We start from the raw sequence: 24,223 nt of genomic DNA, 5'->3' as shown, positions 1-24,223 counted from the left end.
GATGGTGAAGTTATTAATAATCCCTTTGGATGGTGAAGTTATTAATGACCCTTTGGATGGTGAAGTTATTAATTACCCTTTGGATGGTGAAGTTATTAATTACCCTTTAGATGGTGAAGTTATTAATAATCCCTTTGGATGGTGAAGTTATTAATTACCCTTTGGATGGTGAAGTTATTAATTACCCTTTGGATGGTGAAGTTATTAATTACCCTTTGGATGGTGAAGTTATTAATAATCCCTTTGGATGGTGAAGTTATTAATGACCCTTTGGATGGTGAAGTTATTAATTACCCTTTGGATGGTGAAGTTATTAATTACCCTTTGGATGGTGAAGTTATTAATTACCCTTTGGATGGTGAAGTTATTAATTACCCTTTGGATGGTGAAGTTATTAATTACCCTTTGGATGGTGAAGTTATTAATAATCCCTTTGGATGGTGAAGTTATTAATTACCCTTTGGATGGTGAAGTTATTAATTACCCTTTGGATGGTGAAGTTATTAATTACCCTTTAGATGGTGAAGTTATTAATTACCCTTTGGATGGTGAAGTTATTAATTACCCTTTGGATGGTGAAGTTATTAATAATCCCTTTGGATGGTGAAGTTATTAATTACCCTTTGGATGGTGAAGTTATTAATGACCCTTTGGATGGTGAAGTTATTAATTACCCTTTGGATGGTGAAGTTATTAATGACCCTTTGGATGGTGAAGTTATTAATAATCCCTTTGGATGGTGAAGTTATTAATAATCCCTTTGGATGGTGAAGTTATTAATAATCCCTTTGGATGGTGACGTTATTAATTACCCTTTGGATGGTGAAGTTATTAATGACCCTTTGGATGGTGAAGTGGTGGATGGTGTCTCTCTCACACACACTCTCTCAAATCAAAATCAAATCAAATGTATTTATATAGCCCTTCTTACATCAGATGATATCTCAAAGTGCTGTACAGAAACCCAGCCTAAAACCCCAAACAGCAAGCAATGCAGTTGTAGAAGCACGGTGGCTAGGAAAAACTCCCTAGAAAGGCCAAAACCTAGGAAGAAACCTAGAGAGGAACCAGGCTATGTGGGGTGGCCAGTCCTCTTCTGGCTGTGCCGGGTGGAGATTATAACAGAACATGGCCAAGATGTTCAAATGTTCATAAATGACCAGCATGGTTGAATAATAATAAGGCAGAACAGTTGAAACTGGAATCAGCAGCACGGCCAGGTGGACTGGGGACAGCAAGGAGTCATCATGTCAGGTAGTCCTGAGGCATGGTCCTAGGGCTCAGGTCCTCTGAGAGAGAGAAAGAGAGAAAGAGAGAAAGAGGGAAAGAGAGAATTAGAGAGAGCAAACTTAAATTCACACAGGACACCGGATAAGACAGGAGAAGTACTCCAGATATAACAAACTGACCCTAGCCCCCCAACACATAAACTACTGCGGCATAAATACTGGAGGCTGAGACAGGAGGGGTCAGGAGACACTGTGGCCACATCCGATGATACCCCCAGGCAGGGCCAAACAGGTAGGATATAACCCCACCCACTTTGCCAAAGCACAGCCCCCACACCACTAGGGGTATACCTTCAACCACCAACTTACCATCCTGAGACAAGGCCGAGTATAGCCCACAAAGATCTCCGCCAAGGCACAACCCAAGGGAGGGCGCCAACCCAGACAGGAAGATCACGTCAGTGACTCAACCCACTCAAGTGACGCATGGCAGGACCAAATCAAAAAGATAGCATGCCCATGTAATGCAGTAAAACCTTTCTCTGTCTCTCTCTCTCTCTCTCTCTCTCTCTCTCTCTCTCTCTCTCACACACACACACACACACACACACACCCTTTGCAGTTAATTGTCCTATTTAGTCTATTACTTCCACACATACTGTGCTCTCTCTCTCTCTGTCTCTCTCTCTACCCCTCTCTCTGTCTCTCTCTCTCTGTCTCTGTCTCTGTTTCTCTGTCTCTCTCTCTCTGAGTCTCTGTCTCTCTGTCTCTGTTTGTAATATTCGTGTTTTGGTTAGCTCATGCCAAAAAGACGGAAAGCTGACAGCTGTCAGGTGTCTGACTAGGACAGAACGGTAAGTGACAAACACACGAGACCGCAGCTCACACTGGGATCAACGGGCCTGCGCACCCGAACTCATCACGTGCCCGCGCGCCGTCGGATGAGCATTAGTACGGTTCATTCCACCTCTAGAGACAACAAGTGTCACTGGAGACATGTTTAACCGGGACAACAAGACGTAACAGTACTTTACGGGACTATCTGAAATTTGGACTTCTGTCGTTGCAGTTTCTTTCTTTCTTTCAGACGGTGGAGACAGGTCACCACCTCTTTTCTCTCTCTCTCATTCCGTGTTCTTTTACCGTTTTATTTGGAGTGCGTTTTGCAAAGACTAGTCTCAAGCCATGCTGTGGAGAGCGGGGCTCGTGTTGCTGCTGTGTTGGGGCAGCACCGGGGAGCTACGTCATCAACCCCGGGACTCCCCGGAACGTGAAGACCCGACGAGCAAACTGCAGGCAGACTCCGCGTCCGTGAGCACGCGGCAGCAGCGGTCCCCGCCCCCGGTAGAACCCCTAGACTTTGGGTTCGTGCCCTCCGGTGTGTACGACACGCACGCCTACTACGAGCCCGGTGCCATCGGTGTTCTGTTCCACATGGTGCACGCGTTCCTTTACGTGGTCCAACCGAACCCCTTCCCGAAAGGTGAGGAGCACGGCTCAGTGTGTGTGTGTGTGCGCGCGTCTTGGCCAGGGCTGCTCCTATAAGGCCCTGCAGGTTGAGTAGAGTTTTATTTCAGAATACGTCTACATGGCAGATAAAAGGAGAATAGCGTAGGCTACACAATAAATACATTTAACAACAAATCAAATCACATTTATTTGTCACATACACATGGTTAGCAGATGTTAATGCGAGTGTAGCGAAATGCTTGTGCTTCTAGTTCCGACAATGCAGTAATAACCAACGAGTAATCTAGCTAACAATTCCAAAACTACTACCTTATAGACACAAGTGTAAGGGGACAAAGAATATGTACATAAAGATATATGAATAAGTGATGGTACAGAACAGCATAGGCAAGATGCAGTAGATGGTATTGAGTACAGTATATACATATGGGATGAGTAATGTAGGGTATGTAAACAAAGTGGCATAGTTTAAAGTGGCTAGTGATACATGTATTACATCAAGATGCAGTAGATGGTATAGAGTACAGAATATACATATGAGATGAATAAAGTAAATCAATACATGTGTTGTCTAATTATGAAATATACTGTTAGTTAATTAAGAAATATACAGGTAGTTAATTAAGAAATATACAGGTAGTTAATTAAGATAATATACAGGTAGTTAATTAAGATAATATACTGTTAGTTAATTAAGAAATATACTGTTAGTTAATTAAGATAATATACAGGTAGTTAATTAAGATAATATACAGGTAGTTAATTAAGAAATATACAGGTAGTTAATTAAGATAATATACAGGTAGTTAATTAAGATAATATACTGTTAGTTAATTAAGAAATATACTGTTAGTTAATTAAGATAATATACAGGTAGTTAATTAAGATAATATGCAATTAGTTAATTAAGATAATATACCGGTAGTTAATTAAGATAATATACAGGTAGTTAATTAAGATAATATACAGGGAGTTAATTAAGATAATATACAGTTAGTTAATTAAGATAATATACAGGTAGTTAATTAAGATAATATACAGGTAGTTAATTAAGATAATATACAGGTAGTTAATTAAGATAATATACAGGTAGTTAATTAAGATAATATACAGTTAGTTAATTAAGATAATATACAGGTAGTTAATTAAGATAATATACAGGTAGTTAATTAAGATAATATACAGTTAGTTAATTAATTAAGATAATATACAGGTAGTTAATTAAGATAATATACAGGTAGTTAATTAAGATAATATACAGGTAGTTAATTAAGATAATATACAGGTAGTTAATTAAGATAATATACAGGTAGTTAATTAAGATAATATCCAGGTAGTTAATTAAGATAATATACAGTTAGTTAATTAAGATAATATACAGTTAGTTAATTCTGAAATATATTGTTAGGTAATTATGAAAGATAAGGTTATTTAATTATCAGTATATTTCTTGATTAACTAACATCTAACTTTCTTAATTAACTAGCGGTATATTTATATATTTATTGCCTTGTCATTTTCTGAAATAACAACGCAAAAATATTACTACAATATAAATATTATGCTCCTTAATTAATCAAGAAAGATAGATCTGAGTTAGTCAAGACAGATGGATGTGTTAATTAATCAAGACAGATGGATGTGTTAATTAATCAAGACAGATAGATGTGTTAATTAATCAAGAGAGATGGATGTGTTAATTAATCAAGACAGATGGATGTGTTAATTAGTCAAGACAGATGGATGCGTTAATTAGTCAAGACAGATGGATGCGTTAATTAGTCAAGACAGATGGATGCGTTAATTAGTCAAGACAGATGGATGTGTTAATTAATCAAGACAGATGGATGTGTTAATTCATCAACACAGATGGATGTGTTAATTAGTCAAGACAGGTGGATGTGTTAATTAATCAAGACAGATGTGTTAGTTAAGTTCAGAAGTCTGAAGGATGGGTCATGGAGGGTTGTTCAGGTTTATCAGTTTAGTATGTAGGTCTACTGTCAGGTTTATCAGTTTAGTATGTAGGTCTACTGTCAGGTTTAGTATGTAGGTCTACTGTCAGGTTTAGTATGTAGGTCTGCTGTCAGGTTTAGTATGTAGGTCTACTGTCAGGTTTAGTATGTAGGTCTACTGTCAGGTTTAGTATGTAGGTCTACTGTCAGGTTTATCAGTTTAGTATGTAGGTCTACTGTCAGGTTTAGTATGTAGGTCTACTGTCAGGTTTATCAGTTTAGTATGTAGGTCTACTGTCAGGTTTAGTATGTAGGTCTACTGTCAGGTTTAGTATGTAGGTCTACTGTCAGGTTTATCAGTTTAGTATGTAGGTCTACTGTCAGGTTTAGTATGTAGGTCTACTGTCAGGTTTAGTATGTAGGTCTACTGTCAGGTTTAGCATGTAGGTCTACTGTCAGGTGTATCAGTTTAGTATGTAGGTCTACTGTCAGGTTTATCAGTTTAGTATGTAGGTCTACTGTCAGGTTTAGTATGTAGGTCTACTGTCAGGTTTAGTATGTAGGTCTACTGTCAGGTTTAGTATGTAGGTCTACTGTCAGGTTTATCAGTTTAGTATGTAGGTCTACTGTCAGGTTTAGTATGTAGGTCTACTGTCAGGTTTATCAGTTTAGTATGTAGGTCTACTGTCAGGTTTAGTATGTAGGTCTACTGTCAGGTTTAGCATGTAGGTCTACTGTCAGGTTTATCAGTTTAGTATGTAGGTCTACTGTCAGGTTTAGTATGTAGGTCTACTGTCAGGTTTAGTATGTAGGTCTACTGTCAGGTTTAGCATGTAGGTCTACTGTCAGGTGTATCAGTTTAGTATGTAGGTCTACTGTCAGGTTTATCAGTTTAGTATGTAGGTCTACTGTCAGGTTTAGTATGTAGGTCTACTGTCAGGTTTAGTATGTAGGTCTACTGTCAGGTTTAGTATGTAGGTCTACTGTCAGGTTTAGTATGTAGGTCTACTGTCAGGTTTAGCATGTAGGTCTACTGTCAGGTGTATCAGTTTAGTATGTAGGTCTACTGTCAGGTTTATCAGTTTAGTATGTAGGTCCACTGTCAGGTTTAGTATGCAGGTCTACTGTCAGGTTTAGTATGTAGGTCTACTGTCAGGTTTAGCATGTAGGTCTACTGTCAGGTGTATCAGTTTAGTATGTAGGTCTACTGTCAGGTTTATCAGTTTAGTATGTAGGTCTGCTGTCAGGTTTAGTATGTAGGTCTACTGTCAGGTTTAGTATGTAGGTCTACTGTCAGGTTTAGGATGTAGGTCTACTGTCAGGTTTAGTATGTAGGTCTACTGTCATGTTTAGCATGTAGGTCTACTGTCAGGTTTATCAGTTTAGCATGTAGGTCTACTGTCAGGTTTATCAGTTTAGTATGTAGGTCTACTGTCAGGTTTAGTATGTAGGTCTACTGTCAGGTTTAGTATGTAGGTCTACTGTCAGGTTTAGCATGTAGGTCTACTGTCAGGTGTATCAGTTTAGTATGTAGGTCTACTGTCAGGTTTATCAGTTTAGTATGTAGGTCTACTGTCAGGTTTAGTATGTAGGTCTACTGTCAGGTTTAGTATGTAGGTCTACTGTCAGGTTTAGCATGTAGGTCTACTGTCAGGTGTATCAGTTTAGTATGTAGGTCTACTGTCAGGTTTATCAGTTTAGTATGTAGGTCCACTGTCAGGTTTAGTATGTAGGTCTACTGTCAGGTTTAGTATGTAGGTCTACTGTCAGGTTTAGCATGTAGGTCTACTATCAGGTGTATCAGTTTAGTATGTAGGTCTACTGTCAGGTTTATCAGTTTAGTATGTAGGTCTGCTGTCAGGTTTAGTATGTAGGTCTACTGTCAGGTTTAGTATGTAGGTCTACTGTCAGGTTTAGTATGTAGGTCTACTGTCAGGTTTAGTATGTAGGTCTACTGTCATGTTTAGCATGTAGGTCTACTGTCAGGTTTATCAGTTTAGCATGTAGGTCTACTGTCAGGTTTATCAGTTTAGTATGTAGGTCTACTGTCAGGTTTAGTATGTAGGTCTACTGTCTACTGTCAGGTTTAGTATGTAGGTCTACTGTCAGGTTTAGTATGTAGGTCTACTGTCAGGTTTAGTATGTAGTCTACTGTCAGGTTTAGTATGTAGGTCTACTGTCAGGTTTAGTATGTAGGTCTACTGTCAGGTTTAGTATGTAGGTCTACTGTCAGGTTTAGTATGTAGGTCTACTGTCAGGTTTATCAGTTTAGTATGTAGGTCTACTGTCAGGTTTATTATGTAGGTCTACTGTCAGGTTTATCAGTTTAGTATGTAGGTCTACTGTCAGGTTTAGTATGTAGGTCTACTGTCAGGTTTATCAGTTTAATATTTAGGTCTACTGTCAGGTTTAGCATGTAGGTCTACTGTCAGGTTTATCAGTTTAGTATGTAGGTCTACTGTCAGGTTTATCAGTTTAGTATGTAGATCTACTGTCAGGTTTATTATGTAGGTCTACTGTCAGGTTTAGTATGTAGGTCTACTGTCAGGTTTAGTATGTAGGTCTACTGTCAGGTTTAGTATGTAGGTCTACTGTCAGGTTTATCAGTTTAGTATGTAGGTCTACTGTCAGGTTTATCAGTTTAGTATGTAGATCTACTGTCAGGTTTATTATGTAGGTCTACTGTCAGGTTTAGTATGTAGGTCTACTGTCAGGTTTATCAGTTTAGTATGTAGGTCTACTGTCAGGTTTAGTATGTAGGTCTACTGTCAGGTTTAGTATGTAGGTCTACTGTCAGGTTTAGTATGTAGGTCTACTGTCAGGTTTAGTATGTAGGTCTACTGTCAGGTTTATCAGTTTAGTATGTAGGTCTACTGTCAGGTTTAGTATGTAGGTCTACTGTCAGGTTTATCAGTTTAGTATGTAGGTCTACTGTCAGGTTTAGTATGTAGGTCTACTGTCAGGTTTAGCATGTAGGTCTACTGTCAGGTTTATCAGTTTAGTATGTAGGTCTACTGTCAGGTTTAGTATGTAGGTCTACTGTCAGGTTTAGTATGTAGGTCTACTGTCAGGTTTAGCATGTAGGTCTACTGTCAGGTGTATCAGTTTAGTATGTAGGTCTACTGTCAGGTTTATCAGTTTAGTATGTAGGTCTACTGTCAGGTTTAGTATGTAGGTCTACTGTCAGGTTTAGTATGTAGGTCTACTGTCAGGTTTAGCATGTAGGTCTACTGTCAGGTGTATCAGTTTAGTATGTAGGTCTACTGTCAGGTTTATCAGTTTAGTATGTAGGTCCACTGTCAGGTTTAGTATGTAGGTCTACTGTCAGGTTTAGTATGTAGGTCTACTGTCAGGTTTAGCATGTAGGTCTACTGTCAGGTTTAGTATGTAGGTCTACTGTCAGGTTTAGCATGTAGGTCTACTGTCAGGTTTAGCATGTAGGTCTACTGTCAGGTGTATCAGTTTAGTATGTAGGTCTACTGTCAGGTTTATCAGTTTAGTATGTAGGTCTGCTGTCAGGTTTAGTATGTAGGTCTACTGTCAGGTTTAGTATGTAGGTCTACTGTCAGGTTTAGTATGTAGGTCTACTGTCAGGTTTAGTATGTAGGTCTACTGTCATGTTTAGCATGTAGGTCTACTGTCAGGTTTATCAGTTTAGCATGTAGGTCTACTGTCAGGTTTATCAGTTTAGTATGTAGGTCTACTGTCAGGTTTAGTATGTAGGTCTACTGTCAGGTTTAGTATGTAGGTCTACTGTCAGGTTTAGCATGTAGGTCTACTGTCAGGTGTATCAGTTTAGTATGTAGGTCTACTGTCAGGTTTATCAGTTTAGTATGTAGGTCTACTGTCAGGTTTAGTATGTAGGTCTACTGTCAGGTTTAGTATGTAGGTCTACTGTCAGGTTTAGCATGTAGGTCTACTGTCAGGTGTATCAGTTTAGTATGTAGGTCTACTGTCAGGTTTATCAGTTTAGTATGTAGGTCCACTGTCAGGTTTAGTATGTAGGTCTACTGTCAGGTTTAGCATGTAGGTCTACTGTCAGGTGTATCAGTTTAGTATGTAGGTCTACTGTCAGGTTTATCAGTTTAGTATGTAGGTCTGCTGTCAGGTTTAGTATGTAGGTCTACTGTCAGGTTTAGTATGTAGGTCTACTGTCAGGTTTAGTATGTAGGTCTACTGTCAGGTTTAGTATGTAGGTCTACTGTCATGTTTAGCATGTAGGTCTACTGTCAGGTTTATCAGTTTAGCATGTAGGTCTACTGTCAGGTTTATCAGTTTAGTATGTAGGTCTACTGTCAGGTTTAGTATGTAGGTCTACTGTCAGGTTTAGTATGTAGGTCTACTGTCAGGTTTAGCATGTAGGTCTACTGTCAGGTGTATCAGTTTAGTATGTAGGTCTACTGTCAGGTTTATCAGTTTAGTATGTAGGTCTACTGTCAGGTTTAGTATGTAGGTCTACTGTCAGGTTTAGTATGTAGGTCTACTGTCAGGTTTAGCATGTAGGTCTACTGTCAGGTGTATCAGTTTAGTATGTAGGTCTACTGTCAGGTTTATCAGTTTAGTATGTAGGTCCACTGTCAGGTTTAGTATGTAGGTCTACTGTCAGGTTTAGCATGTAGGTCTACTGTCAGGTGTATCAGTTTAGTATGTAGGTCTACTGTCAGGTTTATCAGTTTAGTATGTAGGTCTGCTGTCAGGTTTAGTATGTAGGTCTACTGTCAGGTTTAGTATGTAGGTCTACTGTCAGGTTTAGTATGTAGGTCTACTGTCAGGTTTAGTATGTAGGTCTACTGTCATGTTTAGCATGTAGGTCTACTGTCAGGTTTATCAGTTTAGCATGTAGGTCTACTGTCAGGTTTATCAGTTTAGTATGTAGGTCTACTGTCAGGTTTAGTATGTAGGTCTACTGTCAGGTTTAGTATGTAGGTCTACTGTCAGGTTTAGTATGTAGGTCTACTGTCAGGTTTAGTATGTAGGTCTACTGTCAGGTTTAGTATGTAGGTCTACTGTCAGGTTTAGTATGTAGGTCTACTGTCAGGTTTAGTATGTAGGTCTACTGTCAGGTTTATCAGTTTAGTATGTAGGTCTACTGTCAGGTTTATTATGTAGGTCTACTGTCAGGTTTATCAGTTTAGTATGTAGGTCTACTGTCAGGTTTAGTATGTAGGTCTACTGTCAGGTTTATCAGTTTAATATTTAGGTCTACTGTCAGGTTTAGCATGTAGGTCTACTGTCAGGTTTATCAGTTTAGTATGTAGGTCTACTGTCAGGTTTATCAGTTTAGTATGTAGATCTACTGTCAGGTTTATTATGTAGGTCTACTGTCAGGTTTAGTATGTAGGTCTACTGTCAGGTTTAGTATGTAGGTCTACTGTCAGGTTTAGTATGTAGTCTACTGTCAGGTTTAGTATGTAGGTCTACTGTCCGGTTTAGTATGTAGGTCTACTGTCAGGTTTATTATGTACAGTGGGGCAAAAAAAGTATTTAGTCAGCCACCAATTGTGCAAGTTCTCCCACTTAAAAAGATGAGAGAGGCCTGTAATTTTCATCATAGGTACACTTCAACTATGACAGGCAAAATGAGAAAAAAATCCAGAAAATCACATTGTAGGATTTTTAATGAACTTATTTGCAAATGGTGGAAAATAAGTATTTGGTCACCTACAAACAAGCAAGATTTCTGGCTCTCACAGACCTGTAACTTCTTCTTTAAGAGGCTCCTCTGTCCTCCACTCGTTACCTGTATTAATGGCACCTGTTTGAACTTGTTATCAGTATAAAAGACACCTGTCCACAACCTCAAACAGTCACACTCCAAACTCCACTATGGCCAAAACCAAAGAGCTGTCAAAGGACACCAGAAACAAAATTGTAGACCTGCACCAGGCTGGGAAGACTGAATCTGCAATAGGTAAGCAGCTTGGTTTAAAGAAATCAACTGTGGGAGCAATTATTAGGAAATGGAAAACATACAAGACCACTGATAATCTCCCTCGATCTGGGGCTCAACGCAAGATCTCACCCCGTGGGGTCAAAATGATCACATGAACGGTGAGCAAAAATCCCAGAACCACACGGGGGACTTAGCGAATGACCTGTAGAGAGCTGGGACCAAAGTAACAAAGCCTACCATCAGTAACACACTACGCCGCCAGGGACTCAAATCCTGCAGTGCCAGACGTGTCCCCCTGCTTAAGCCAGTACATGTCCAGGCCCGTCTGAAGTTTGCTAGAGAGCATTTGGATGATCCAGAAGAAGATTGGGAGAATGTCATATGGTCAGATGAAACCAAAATATAACTTTTTGGTAAAAACTCAACTCTTCGTGTTTGGAGGACAAAGAATGCTGAGTTGCATCCAAAGAACACCATACCTACTGTGAAGCATGGGGGTGGAAACATCATGCTTTGGGGCTGTTTTTCTGCAAAGGGACCAGGACGACTGATCCGTGTAAAGGAAAGAATGAACGGGGCCATGTATCGTGAGATTTTGAGTGAAAACCTCCTTCCATCAGCAAGGGCATTGAAGATGAAACGTGGCTGGGTCTTTCAGCATGACAATGATCCCAAACACACCGCCCGGGCAACGAAGGAGTGGCTTCGTAAGAAGCATTTCAATGTCCTGGAGTGGCCTAGCCAGTCTACAGATCTCAACCCCATAGAAAATCTTTGGAGGGAGTTGAAAGTCCGTGTTGCCCAGCAACAGCCCCAAAACATCACTGCTCTAGAGGAGGTCTGCATGGAGGAATGGGCCAAAATACCAGCAACAGTGTGTGAAAACCTTGTGAAGACTTACATAAAACGTTTGACCTCTGTCATTGCCAACAAAGGCTATATAACAAAGTATTGAGTTAAATTTTTGTAATTGACCAAATACTTATTTTCCACCATAATTTGCATATAAATTCATAAAAAATCCTACAATGGGATTTTTGGGATTTTTTTCTTCTTCATTTTGTCTGTCATAGTTGAAGTGTACCTATGATGACAATTACAGGCCTCTCTCATCTTTTTAAGTGGGAGAACTTGCACAATTGGTGACTGACTAAATACTTTTTGCCCCACTGTAGGTCTACTGTCAGATTTAGCATGTAGGTCTACTGTCAGGTTTAGTATGTAGGTCTACTGTCAGGTTTAGTATGTAGGTCTACTGTCAGGTTTAGTATGTAGGTCTACTGTCAGGTTTATCAGTTTAGTATGTAGGTCTACTATCACGTTTAGCAGGTGAGCATGTATGTTGACTGTCGTTCTCCCTCTCTAACCAGGTACTGATTCTGACCCACACCTGGTACAGGTCAACTGCTTGACCAATTAGAGACATTAATCCGTTTTTCAATCAATGTTTCTATCTGCCCGACCAATCAGAGACATTAATCAATGAATCAATCACTGGTTCACCAGGTGGAGAAGTTAACTAGCAGTAGGTCACAATGTTACCTCGGTAACAACAGCAGTAGGTCATAATGTTGCCTCGGTAACAACAGCAGTCGGTCATAATGTTGCCTCGGTAACAACAGCAGTAGGTCATAATGTTGCCTCGGCAACAACAGCAGTAGGTCATAATGTTGCCTCTGTAACAACAGCAGTAGGTCATAATGTTGCCTCGGTAACAACAACAGTAGGTCATAATGTTGTCTCGGTAACAACAGCAGTAGGTCATAATGTTGCCTCGGTAACAACAGCAGTAGGTCATAATGTTGCCTCGGTAACAACAGCAGTAGGTCATAATGTTGTCTCGGTAACAACAGCAGTAGGTCATAATGTTGCCTCGGGAACAACAGCAGTAGGTCATAATGTTGCCTCGGTAACAACAACAGTAGGTCATAATGTTGCCTCGGTAACAACAGCAGTAGGTCATAATGTTGCCTCGGGAACAACAGCAGTAGGTCATAATGTTGCCTCGGTAACAACAGCAGTAGGTCATAATGTTGCCTCGGTAATGTCATGTTTATGATAACATCAACACAGCACTGGTATACCAGACCACAGGTAGGAAGTCCATATTTTGGCTACTGACGGAATGTGTGTGTGTGTGTGTGTGTGTGTGTGTGTGTGTGTGTGTGTGTGTGTGTGTGTGTGTGTGTGTGTGTGTGTGTGTGTGTGTGTGTGTGCCGGGTCACGTTGGAACGGTGCAGTAGGATTGGTGTTTCTAAGTAGCAGGGTCAGAGTTATTAGATTAGAGGCCTAATCAATTATCAGTTAAGCCTTTACTGCGGCTGGCTCTCTCCCTGCTGTCACCTGCTACCCAGGACTAACACCTTAATCCACCAGCCATATGGCACACACACACACACACACACACACACACACACAGGTAGAGTCCATGTCAACAAGATCTCCCTCTCTCCTCCCCCCATCTCTGTGGCCTCTATTGTACTGGACCTGTTGATGCTGCTGTTAGTGTCACAACCTATATCAGGGTGGTGTGTGTGTGTGTGTGTGTGTGTGTGTGTGTGTGTGTGTGTGTGTGTGTGTGTGTGTGTGTGTGTGTGTGTGTGTGTGTGTGTGTGTGTGTGTGTCTCTCTCTCTGTCAGGTTGTATAAGGCCCCAGTGTAATCCCTGTGGACATGGCCATATTTATACTCCCTAATACTCTTCACTGGCTGACGAACAAACCTAGTCACTGTCTACCTATATACTGACCCTTACATAACAGGAGGGTGGGACAGGGCAGTGAATTGTAATTCTGTTAGCTGTTAGCTGTTAGCCGTTACAGAGTGGTCAGGAGGGTGGAACAGGGCAGTGAATTGTAATACTGTTAGCTGTTAGCCGTTACAGAGTGGTCAGGAGGGTGGAACAGGGCAGTGAATTGTAATACTGTTAGCTGTTAGCTGTTAGCCGTTACAGAGTGGTCAGGAGGGTGGAACAGGGCAGTGAATTGTAATACTGTTAGCTGTTAGCTGTTAGCTGTTACAGAGTGGCCAGGAGGGTGGAACAGGGCAGTGAATTGTAATACTGCTAGCTGTTAGCCGTTACAGAGTGGTCAGGAGGGTGGAACAGGGCAGTGAATTGTAATACTGTTAGCTGTTAGCTGTTAGCCGTTACAGAGTGGTCAGGAGGGTGGGACAGGGCAGTGAATTGTAATACTGTTAGCTGTTAGCCGTTACAGAGTGGTCAGGAGGGTGGAACAGGGCAGTGAATTGTAATACTGTTAGCTGTTAGCTGTTAGCCGTTACAGAGTGGTCAGGAGGGTGGAACAGGGCAGTGAATTGTAATTCTGTTAGCTGTTAGCCGTTACAGAGTGGTCAGGAGGGTGGAACAGGGCAGTGAATTGTAATACTGCTAGCTGTTAGCTGTTAGCCGTTACAGAGTGGTCAGGAGGGTGGAACAGGGCAGTGAATTGTAATACTGTTAGCTGTTAGCTGTTAGCCGTTACAGAGTGGCCAGGAGGGTGGAACAGGGCAGTGAATTGTAATTCTGTTAGCTGTTAGCTGTTAGCCGTTACAGAGTGGTCAGGAGGGTGGAACAGGTCAGTGAATTGTAATACTGCTAGCTGTTCACCGTCACAGAGTGGTCAGGAGGGTGGAACAGGGCAGTGAATTGTAATTCTGTTAGCTGTTAGCTGTTAGCCGTTACAGAGTGGCCAGGAGGGTGGAACAGGGCAGTGAATTGTAATTCTGTTAGCTGTTAGCCGTTACAAAGTGGTCAGGAGGGTGGAACAGGGCAGTGAATTGTAATTCTGTTAGCTGTTAGCCGTTACAGAGTGGTCAGGAGGGTGGAACAGGGCAGTGAATTGTAATTCTGTTAGCTGTTAGCTGTTACAGAGTGGTCAGGAGGGTGGAACAGGGCAGTGAATTGTAATACTGTTAGCTGTTAGCTGTTAGCCGTTACAGAGTGGTCAGGAGGGTGGAACAGGGCAGTGAATTGTAATACTGCTAGCTGTTAGCTGTTAGCCGTTACAGAGTGGTCAGGAGGGTGGAACAGGGCAGTGAATTGTAACACTGTTAGCTGTTAGCCGTTACAGAGTGGCCAGGAGGGTGGAACAGGGCAGTGAATTGTAATACTGTTAGCTGTTAGCTGTTAGCCGTTACAGAGTGGCCAGGAGGGTGGAACAGGGCAGTGAATTGTAATACTGTTAGCTGTTAGCTGTTAGCCGTTACAGAGTGGTCAGGAGGGTGGAACAGGGCAGTGAATTGTAATTCTGTTAGCTGTTAGCTGTTAGCCGTTACAGAGTGGCCAGGAGGGTGGAACAGGGCAGTGAATTGTAATACTGTTAGCTGTTAGCTGTTAGCCGTTACAGAGTGGCCAGGAGGGTGGAACAGGGCAGTGAATTGTAATTCTGTTAGCTGTTAGCTGTTAGCCGTTACAGAGTGGCCAGGAGGGTGGAACAGGGCAGTGAATTGTAATTCTGTTAGCTGTTAGCCGTTACAGAGTGGTCAGGAGGGTGGAACAGGGCAGTTAGCTGTTAGCTGTTAGCCGTTACAGAGTGGCCAGGAGGGTGGAACAGGGCAGTGAATTGTAATTCTGTTAGCTGTTAGCTGTTAGCCGTTACAGAGTGGCCAGGAGGGTGGAACAGGGCAGTGAATTGTAATACTGTTAGCTGTTAGCTGTTAGCCGTTACAGAGTGGCCAGGAGGGTGGAACAGGGCAGTGAATTGTAATACTGCTAGCTGTTAGCTGTTACAGAGTGGCCAGGAGGGTGGGACAGGGCAGTGAATTGTAATACTGCTAGCTGTTAGCTGTTACAGAGTGGTCAGGAGGGTGGAACAGGGCAGTGAATTGTAATTCTGTTAGCTGTTAGCCGTTACAGAGTGGTCAGGAGGGTGGAACAGGGCAGTGAATTGTAATTCTGTTAGCTGTTAGCTGTTAGCCGTTACAGAGTGGTCAGGAGGGTGGAACAGGGCAGTGAATTGTAATACTGTTAGCTGTTAGCTGTTAGCCGTTACAGAGTGGTCAGGAGGGTGGAACAGGGCAGTGAATTGTAATACTGCTAGCTGTTAGCTGTTAGCCGTTACAGAGTGGTCAGGAGGGTGGAACAGGGCAGTGAATTGTAACACTGTTAGCTGTTAGCTGTTAGCCGTCACAGAGTGGTCAGGAGGGTCTTTTACAGACCAGACAGTTCTAGACCAGCTTTTAACTGACCAGACAGTTCTAGACCAGCTTTTACTGACCAGACAGTTCTAGAACATAGCTTTTTACTGACCAGACAGTTCTAGACCAGCTTTTACTGACCAGACAGTTCTAGAACAGCTTTTACTGACCAGACAGTTCTAGAACACAGCTTTTAACTGACCAGACAGTTCTAGAACAGCTTTTAACTGACCAGACAGTTCTAGAACAGCTTTTAACTGACCAGACAGTTCTAGACCAGCTTTTACTGACCAGACAGTTCTAGAACATAGCTTTTTACTGACCAGACAGTTCTAGACCAGCTTTTACTGACCAGACAGTTCCAGAACAGCTTTTACTGACCAGACAGTTCTAGAACACAGCTTTTAACTGACCAGACAGTTCTAGAACAGCTTTTAACTGACCAGACAGTTCTAGAACAGCTTTTAACTGACCAGACAGTTCTAGAACAGCTTTTAACAGGTCAGACAGTTCTAGAACAGCTTTTAACTGGCCAGACAGTTCTAGAACACAGCCCCAACCCACTTTACCTGTCCCCTCATATTTAAAAAAGTTTCTGTGTCTTTCTCTGTGTGTGTGTGTGTGTGTGTGTGTGTGTGTGTGTGTGTGTGTGTGTGTGTGTATGTGTGTGTGTGTGTGTGTGTGTGTGTGTGTGTGTGTGTGTGTGTGTGTACCTGCTGAGCAACAGATAAGGTATTACTGCATCCAATCTATATAAAGACATACTGTCAACATAAAACCCAGCACAGAGCCATGCAATCTCCATAGGAAACATTGGCAGTCTTTCAATATGGCACCGTCATAGGATGCCACCTTTCCAACAGGTCACTTTGTCAAATGTCTGCCCTGCTAGAGCTGCCCCGGTCAACTGTAAGGGCTGCTATTGTGAAGTGGAAACGTCTAGGAGCTAACGACTGTTGTATATGATTTGCTAATGACTGTATTGTGTGATTGGCTAACAAGCGTGTGTTATGTGATTGGCTGAAGAGGTTGTGTTGTGTTCTCAGATCTCATTGTAAAAGTCATCCAACAGAACATGGGAGGGATAAAACTGGAAGACTATCGCAAGGTAGGCTGTGTGTGAGAGATATAATCATGTATAACTCACTGCTGTAATACTAACTCTGGGTTATAGAGAGGTAGGCTGTGTGTGAGAGAGAGATAATCATGTATAACTCACTGCTGTAATATTAACTCTGTGTTATAGAGAGGTAGGCTGTGTGTGAGAGAGAGATATAATCATGTATAACTCACTAACATGCTGTAATACTAACTCTGGGTTATAGAGAGGTAGGCTGTGTGTGAGAGAGATATAACCATGTATAACTCACTAACAGGCTGTAATACTAACTCTGGGTTATAGAGAGGTAGGCTGTGTGTTAGAGATATAATCATGTATAACTCACTAACATGCTGTAATACTAACTCTGTGTTATAGAGAGGTAGGCTGTGTGAGAGAGATAATCATGTATAACTCACTGCTGTAATATTAACTCTGTGTTATAGAGAGGTAGGCTGTGTGAGAGAGATATAATCATGTATAACTCACTAACATGCTGTAATACTAACTCTGGGTTATAGAGAGGTAGGCTGTGTGTGAGAGATATAACCATGTATAACTCACTAACATGCAAGGTAGGCTGTGTGTGAGAGATATAATCATGTATAACTAACAGGCTGTAATACTAACTCTGGGTTATAGAGAGGTAGGCTGTGTGTGAGAGAGAGATAATCATGTATAACTCACTAACAGGCTGTAATACTAACTCTGTGTTATAGAGAGGTAGGCTGTGTGAGAGAGATATATAATCATGTATAACTCACTAACATGCTGTAATACTAACTCTGTGTTATAGAGAGGTAGGCTGTGTGTGAGAGAGATATAACCATGTATAACTCACTAACATGCAAGGTAGGCTGTGTGTGAGAGATATAATCATGTATAACTCACTAACAGGCTGTAATACTAACTCTGGGTTATAGAGAGGTAGGCTGTGTGTGAGAGAGATATAATCATGTATAACTCACTGCTGTAATATTAACTCTGTGTTATAGAGAGGTAGGCTGTGTGTGAGAGATATATAATCATGTATAACTCACTAACATGCTGTAATACTAACTCTGGGTTATAGAGAGGTAGGCTGTGTGTGAGAGAGAGATATAATCATGTATAACTCACTGCTGTAATACTAACTCTGTGTTATAGAGAGGTAGGCTGTGTGAGAGAGAGATATAATCATGTATAACTCACTGCTGTAATACTAACTCTGTGTTATAGAGAGGTAGGCTGTGTGTGAGAGAGAGATAATCATGTATAACTCACTAACAGGCTGTAATACTAACTCTGGGTTATAGAGAGGTAGGCTGTGTGTGAGATATATAATCATGTATAACTCACTAACAGGCTGTAATACTAACTCTGTGTTATAGAGGGGTAGGCTGTGTGTGAGAGAGATATAATCATGTATAACTCACTAACAGGCTGTAATACTAACTCTGGGTTATAGAGAGGTAGGCTGTGTGAGAGATATAATCATGTATAACTCACTGCTGTAATATTAACTCTGGGTTATAGAGAGGTAGGCTGTGTGAGAGAGAGATATAATCATGTATAACTCACTGCTGTAATACTAACTCTGTGTTATAGAGAGGTAGGCTGTGTGTGAGAGAGAGATAATCATGTATAACTCACTAACATGCTGTAATACTAACTCTGGGTTATAGAGAGGTAGGCTGTGTGTGAGAGAGAGATAATCATGTATAACTCACTAACAGGCTGTAATACTAACTCTGGGTTATAGAGAGGTAGGCTGTGTGAGAGAGATATAATCATGTATAACTCACTGCTGCAATACTAACTCTGTGTTATAGAGAGGTAGGCTGTGTGAGAGAGATATAATCATGTATAACTCACTGCTGTAATACTAACTCTGGGTTATAGAGAGGTAGGCTGTGTGTGAGAGAGATATAATCATGTATAACTCACTAACAGGCTGTAATACTAACTCTGTGTTATAGAGAGGTAGGCTGTGTGAGAGAGAGAGATAATCATGTATAACTCACTGCTGTAATACTAACTCTGGGTTATAGAGAGGTAGGCTGTGTGAGAGAGATATAATCATGTATAACTCACTGCTGTAATACTAACTCTGGGTTATAGAGAGGTAGGCTGTGTGAGAGAGAGATATAATCATGTATAACTCACTAACAGGCTGTAATACTAACTCTGTGTTATAGAGAGGTAGGCTGTGTGAGAGAGAGATATAATCATGTATAACTCACTGCTGTAATACTAACTCTGTGTTATAGAGAGGTAGGCTGTGTGTGAGAGAGAGATAACCATGTATAACTCACTAACATGCTGTAATACTAACTCTGGGTTATAGAGAGGTAGGCTGTGTGTGAGAGAGAGATAATCATGTATAACTCACTAACAGGCTGTAATACTAACTCTGGGTTATAGAGAGGTAGGCTGTGTGTGAGAGAGAGATAATCATGTATAACTCACTGCTGTAATATTAACTCTGTGTTATAGAGAGGTAGGCTGTGTGTGAGAGAGATATAATCATGTATAACTCACTGCTGTAATATTAACTCTGGGTTATAGAGAGGTAGGCTGTGTGAGAGAGAGAGATAATCATGTATAACTCACTAACAGGCTGTAATACTAACTCTGGGTTATAGAGAGGTAGGCTGTGTGTGAGAGAGATATAATCATGTATAACTCACTAACATGCTGTAATACTAACTCTGGGTTATAGAGAGGTAGGCTGTGTGAGAGAGAGATATAATCATGTATAACTCACTGCTGTAATACTAACTCTGTGTTATAGAGAGGTAGGCTGTGTGAGAGAGATATAATCATGTATAACTCACTGCTGTAATACTAACTCTGTGTTATAGAGAGGTAGGCTGTGTGAGAGAGAGATAATCATGTATAACTCACTGCTGTAATACTAACTCTGTGTTATAGAGAGGTAGGCTGTGTGTGAGAGAGAGAGATAATCATGTATAACTCACTAACATGCTGTAATACTAACTCTGGGTTATAGAGAGGTAGGCTGTGTGTGAGAGATATAATCATGTATAACTCACTAACAGGCTGTAATACTAACTGTGTAACTCTGTGTGTTCTGCTGTTGCAGCCAGAGAACGTTGTCTTAATGCTACAGGTAAAGTCACCATACATCCACTATAATACACCCACAGCCACTATAATACACCCACACCCACTATAACACACCCACACCCACTATAATTCACCCACACCCACTATAATACACCCACACCCACTATAATTCACCCACACCCACTATAATACACCCACACCCACTATAATACACCCATACCCACTATAATACACCCACAGCCTCTATAATTCACCCACAGCCACTATAATTCACCCACATCCACTATAATACACCCACACCCACTATAATACACCCATACCCACTATAATACACCCACACCCACTATAATACACCCACACCCACTATAATACACCCATACCCACTATAATACACCCACAGCCACTATAATTCACCCACACCCACTATAATACACCCACACCCACTATAATACACCAACTATAATACACCCACTATAATACACACATACCCACTATAATACACCCACACCCACTATAATACACCCACTATAATACACCCACACCCACTATAATACACCCACACCCACTATAATACACCCATACCCACTATAATACACCCACACCCACTATAATACACCCACATCCACTATAATACACCCACACCCACTATAATACACCCATACCCACTATAATACACCCACACCCACTATAATACACCAACTATAATACACCCACTATAATACACACATACCCACTATAATACACCCACACCCACTATAATACACCCATACCCACTATAATACACCCACAGCCACTATAATTCACCCACACCCACTATAATACACCCACACCCACTATAATACACCAACTATAATACACCCACTATAATACACACATACCCACTATAATACACCCACACTCACTATAATTCACCCACTATAATACACCCACACCCACTATAATACACCCACACCCACTATAATACACCCACTATAATACACCCACACCCACTATAATACACCCACACCAACTATAATACACCCACTATAATACACCCACTATAATACACCCACACCCACTATAATACACCCACACCCACTATAATACACCCACTATAATACACCCACACCAACTATAATACACCCACTATAATACACCCACTATAATACACCCACACCCACTATAATACACCCACACCCACTATAATACACCCACTATAATACACCCACTATAATACACCCACACCCACTATAATACACCCACACCAACTATAATACACCCACTATAATACACCCACACCAACTATAATACACCCACTATAATACACCCACTATAATACACCCACTATAATACACCCACTATAATACACCCACTATAATACACCCACACCCACTATAATACACCTCCTAAGTCAGACAGACAGACAATCAGCCAACCAGGCAAGTCAGACAGACAGACAATCAGCCAACCAGGCAAGTCAGACAGACAGACAATCAGCCAACCAGGCAAGTCAGACAGACAGACAATCAGCCAACCAGGCAAGTCAGACAGACAGACAATCAGCCAACCAGGCAAGTCAGACAGACAGACAATCAGCCAACCAGGCAAGTCAGACAGACAGACAATCAGCCAACCAGGCAAGTCAGACAGACAGACAATCAGCCAACCAGGCAAGTCAGACAGACAGACAATCAGCCAACCAGGCAAGTCAGACAGACAGACAATCAGCCAACCAGGCCTGTCAGACAGACAGACAATCAGCCAACCAGGCCTGTCAGACAGACAATCAGCCAACCAGGCAAGTCAGACAGACAGACAGTCAGCCAACCAGGCAAGTCAGACCGACAGACAATCAGCCAACCAGGCCTGTCAGACAGACAGACAATCAGCCAACCAGGCCTGTCAGACAGACAGACAATCAGCCAACCAGGCCTGTCAGACAGACAGACAATCAGCCAACCAGGCCTGTCAGACAGACAGACAATCAGCCAACCAGGCCTGTCAGACAGCTAGTCAGTCAGACAGCTAGCCGGTCAGACAGGTAGTTATCTCTCTAACCGGCAGGTAGTTCTCTCTCTAATAATGTGGTATCTGTCCTCCTGCAGACGATCTACTATGAGGCGGGCTTCCTGTTGTGTGTGAGTCTGGGCTGTGTATTCCTGGTGTTGACCCCCGTGGTAGGACTGTGTTTCTGTGTGTGTCGCTGCTGTGAGAACTGTGGAGGGGAGATGCACCAGAGACAGGGGAAGAACCCAGACTGTCAGAGAGGATTCTACACGGCCGCTCTCATCACCACCTCCATATTCATCACGTAAGACCTTCCCCTGACCCCTGACCTCTGACCTTAACTCTAACTACCTGTAACCCTTCTACACCACCTCTCTCATCACCACCTCCATATTCATCACGTAAGACCTTCCCCTGACCTCTGACCTTAACTCCTCACGTTAACTCTAACTACATGTAACCCTTCTACACCACTACTGTCTTGACCACCTCCATATTCAGTATTAGAGTGTGTTCAGTATTAGAGTGTGTTCAGTATTAGATCGTGTTCAGTATTAGAGTGTGTTCAGTATTAGATTGTGTTCAGTATTAGTGTGTTCAGTATTCGAGTGTGTTCAGTATTAGAGTGTGTTCAGTATTAGAGTGTGTTCAGTATTAGAGTGTGTTCAGTATTAGAGTGTGTTCAGTATTAGAGTGTGTTCAGTATTAGATTGTGTTCAGTATTAGAGTGTGTTCAGTATTAGAGTGTGTTCAGTATTAGAGTGTGTTCAGTATTAGAGTGTGTTCAGTATTAGAGTGTGTTCAGTATTAGAGTGTGTTCAGTATTAGATCGTGTTCAGTATTAGAGTGTGTTCAGTATTAGAGTGTGTTCAGTATTAGAGTGTGTTCAGTATTAGAGTGTGTTCAGTATTAGAGTGTGTTCAGTATTAGTGTGTTCAGTATTAGAGTGTGTTCAGTATTAGAGTGTGTTCAGTATTAGTGTGTTCAGTATTAGAGTGTGTTCAGTATTAGAATGTGTTCAGTATTAGAGTGTTCAGTATTAGAGTGTGTTCAGTATTAGAGTGTGTTCAGTATTAGAGTGTGTTCAGTATTAGAATGTGTTCAGTATTAGAGTGTGTTCAGTATTAGAGTGTGTTAAGTATTAGAGTGTGTTCAGTATTAGAGTGTGTTCAGTATTAGAGTGTGTTCAGTATTAGAGTGTGTTCAGTATTAGAGTGTTCAGTATTAGAGTGTGTTCAGTATTAGTGTGTTCAGTATTAGAGTGTGTTCAGTATTAGAATGTGTTCAGTATTAGAGTGTTCAGTATTAGAGTGTGTTCAGTATTAGTGTGTTCAGTATTAGAGTGTGTTCAGTATTAGAATGTGTTCAGTATTAGTGTGTTCAGTATTAGAGTGTGTTCAGTATTAGAGTGTTCAGTATTAGAGTGTGTTCAGTATTAGAGTGTGTTCAGTATAAGAGTGTGTTCAGTATTAGAGTGTGTTCAGTATTAGATTGTGTTCAGTATTAGAGTGTGTTCAGTATTAGAGTGTGTTCAGTATTAGTGTGTGTTCAGTATTAGTGTGTTCAGTATTAGAGTGTGTTCAGTATTAGATTGTGTTCAGTATTAGAATGTGTTCAGTATTAGAGTGTGTTCAGTATTAGATCGTGTTCAGTATTAGAGTGTTCAGTATTAGAGTGTGTTCAGTATTAGAGTGTGTTCAGTATTAGAGTGTGTTCAGTATTAGAATGTGTTCAGTATTAGAGTGTGTTCAGTATTAGAGTGTGTTCAGTATTAGAGTGTGTTCAGTATTAGAGTGTGTTCAGTATTAGAGTGTGTTCAGTATTAGAGTGTGTTCAGTATTAGAGTGTGTTCAGTATTAGATTGTGTTCAGTATTAGTGTGTTCAGTATTCGAGTGTGTTCAGTATTAGAGTGTGTTCAGTATTAGTGTGTTCAGTATTAGTGTGTGTTCAGTATTAATGTGTTCAGTATTAGTGTGTGTTCAGTATTAGTGTGTTCAGTATTAGATCATGTTCAGTATTAGTGTGTTCAGTATTAGAGTGTGTTCAGTATTAGAGTGTGTTCAGTATTAGAGTGTGTTCAGTATTAGAGTGTGTTTAGTATTAGATTGTGTTCAGTATTAGAGTGTGTTCAGAATTAGATTGTGTTCAGTATTAGAGTGTGTTCAGTATTAGAGTGTGTTCAGTATTAGAGTGTGTTCAGTATTAGAGTGTGTTCAGTATTAGAGTGTGTTCAGTATTAGTGTGTTCAGTATTAGAGTGTGTTCAGTATTAGATTGTGTTCAGTATTAGAGTGTGTTCAGTATTAGAGTGTGTTCAGTATTAGAGTGTGTTCAGTATTAGAGTGTGTTCAGTATTAGTGTGTGTTCAGTATTAGAGTGTGTTCAGT

At 41.0% G+C, this 24,223-nt stretch overlaps 1 protein-coding gene across 1 annotated transcript in view; it reads left to right on the top strand.

Moving 5' to 3' along the window:
* The first annotated feature begins 2,199 nt into the window (after nt 1-2,199).
* The window catches only part of LOC139419165 (prominin-1-A-like), a 58,798-nt gene continuing 36,774 nt past the window's right edge, over nt 2,200-24,223 (top strand). Inside the window, exons 1-4 of the mRNA XM_071169147.1 lie at nt 2,200-2,712; nt 16,729-16,790; nt 19,867-19,893; nt 21,935-22,140. Of these exons, the coding sequence (XP_071025248.1) occupies nt 2,415-2,712; nt 16,729-16,790; nt 19,867-19,893; nt 21,935-22,140 (593 nt within the window). The 5' untranslated portion in view covers nt 2,200-2,414. The remainder of the gene's footprint in view (nt 2,713-16,728; nt 16,791-19,866; nt 19,894-21,934; nt 22,141-24,223) is intronic.

The sequence above is a fragment of the Oncorhynchus clarkii genome, chromosome 10, assembly GCF_045791955.1.
Source record: "Oncorhynchus clarkii lewisi isolate Uvic-CL-2024 chromosome 10, UVic_Ocla_1.0, whole genome shotgun sequence".
NCBI classification, from domain to species: Eukaryota; Metazoa; Chordata; class Actinopteri; order Salmoniformes; family Salmonidae; genus Oncorhynchus; species Oncorhynchus clarkii.
The sequence above is the reverse complement of the archived record's forward strand: the minus strand, read 5'-3'. Positions and strand labels throughout refer to the sequence as shown.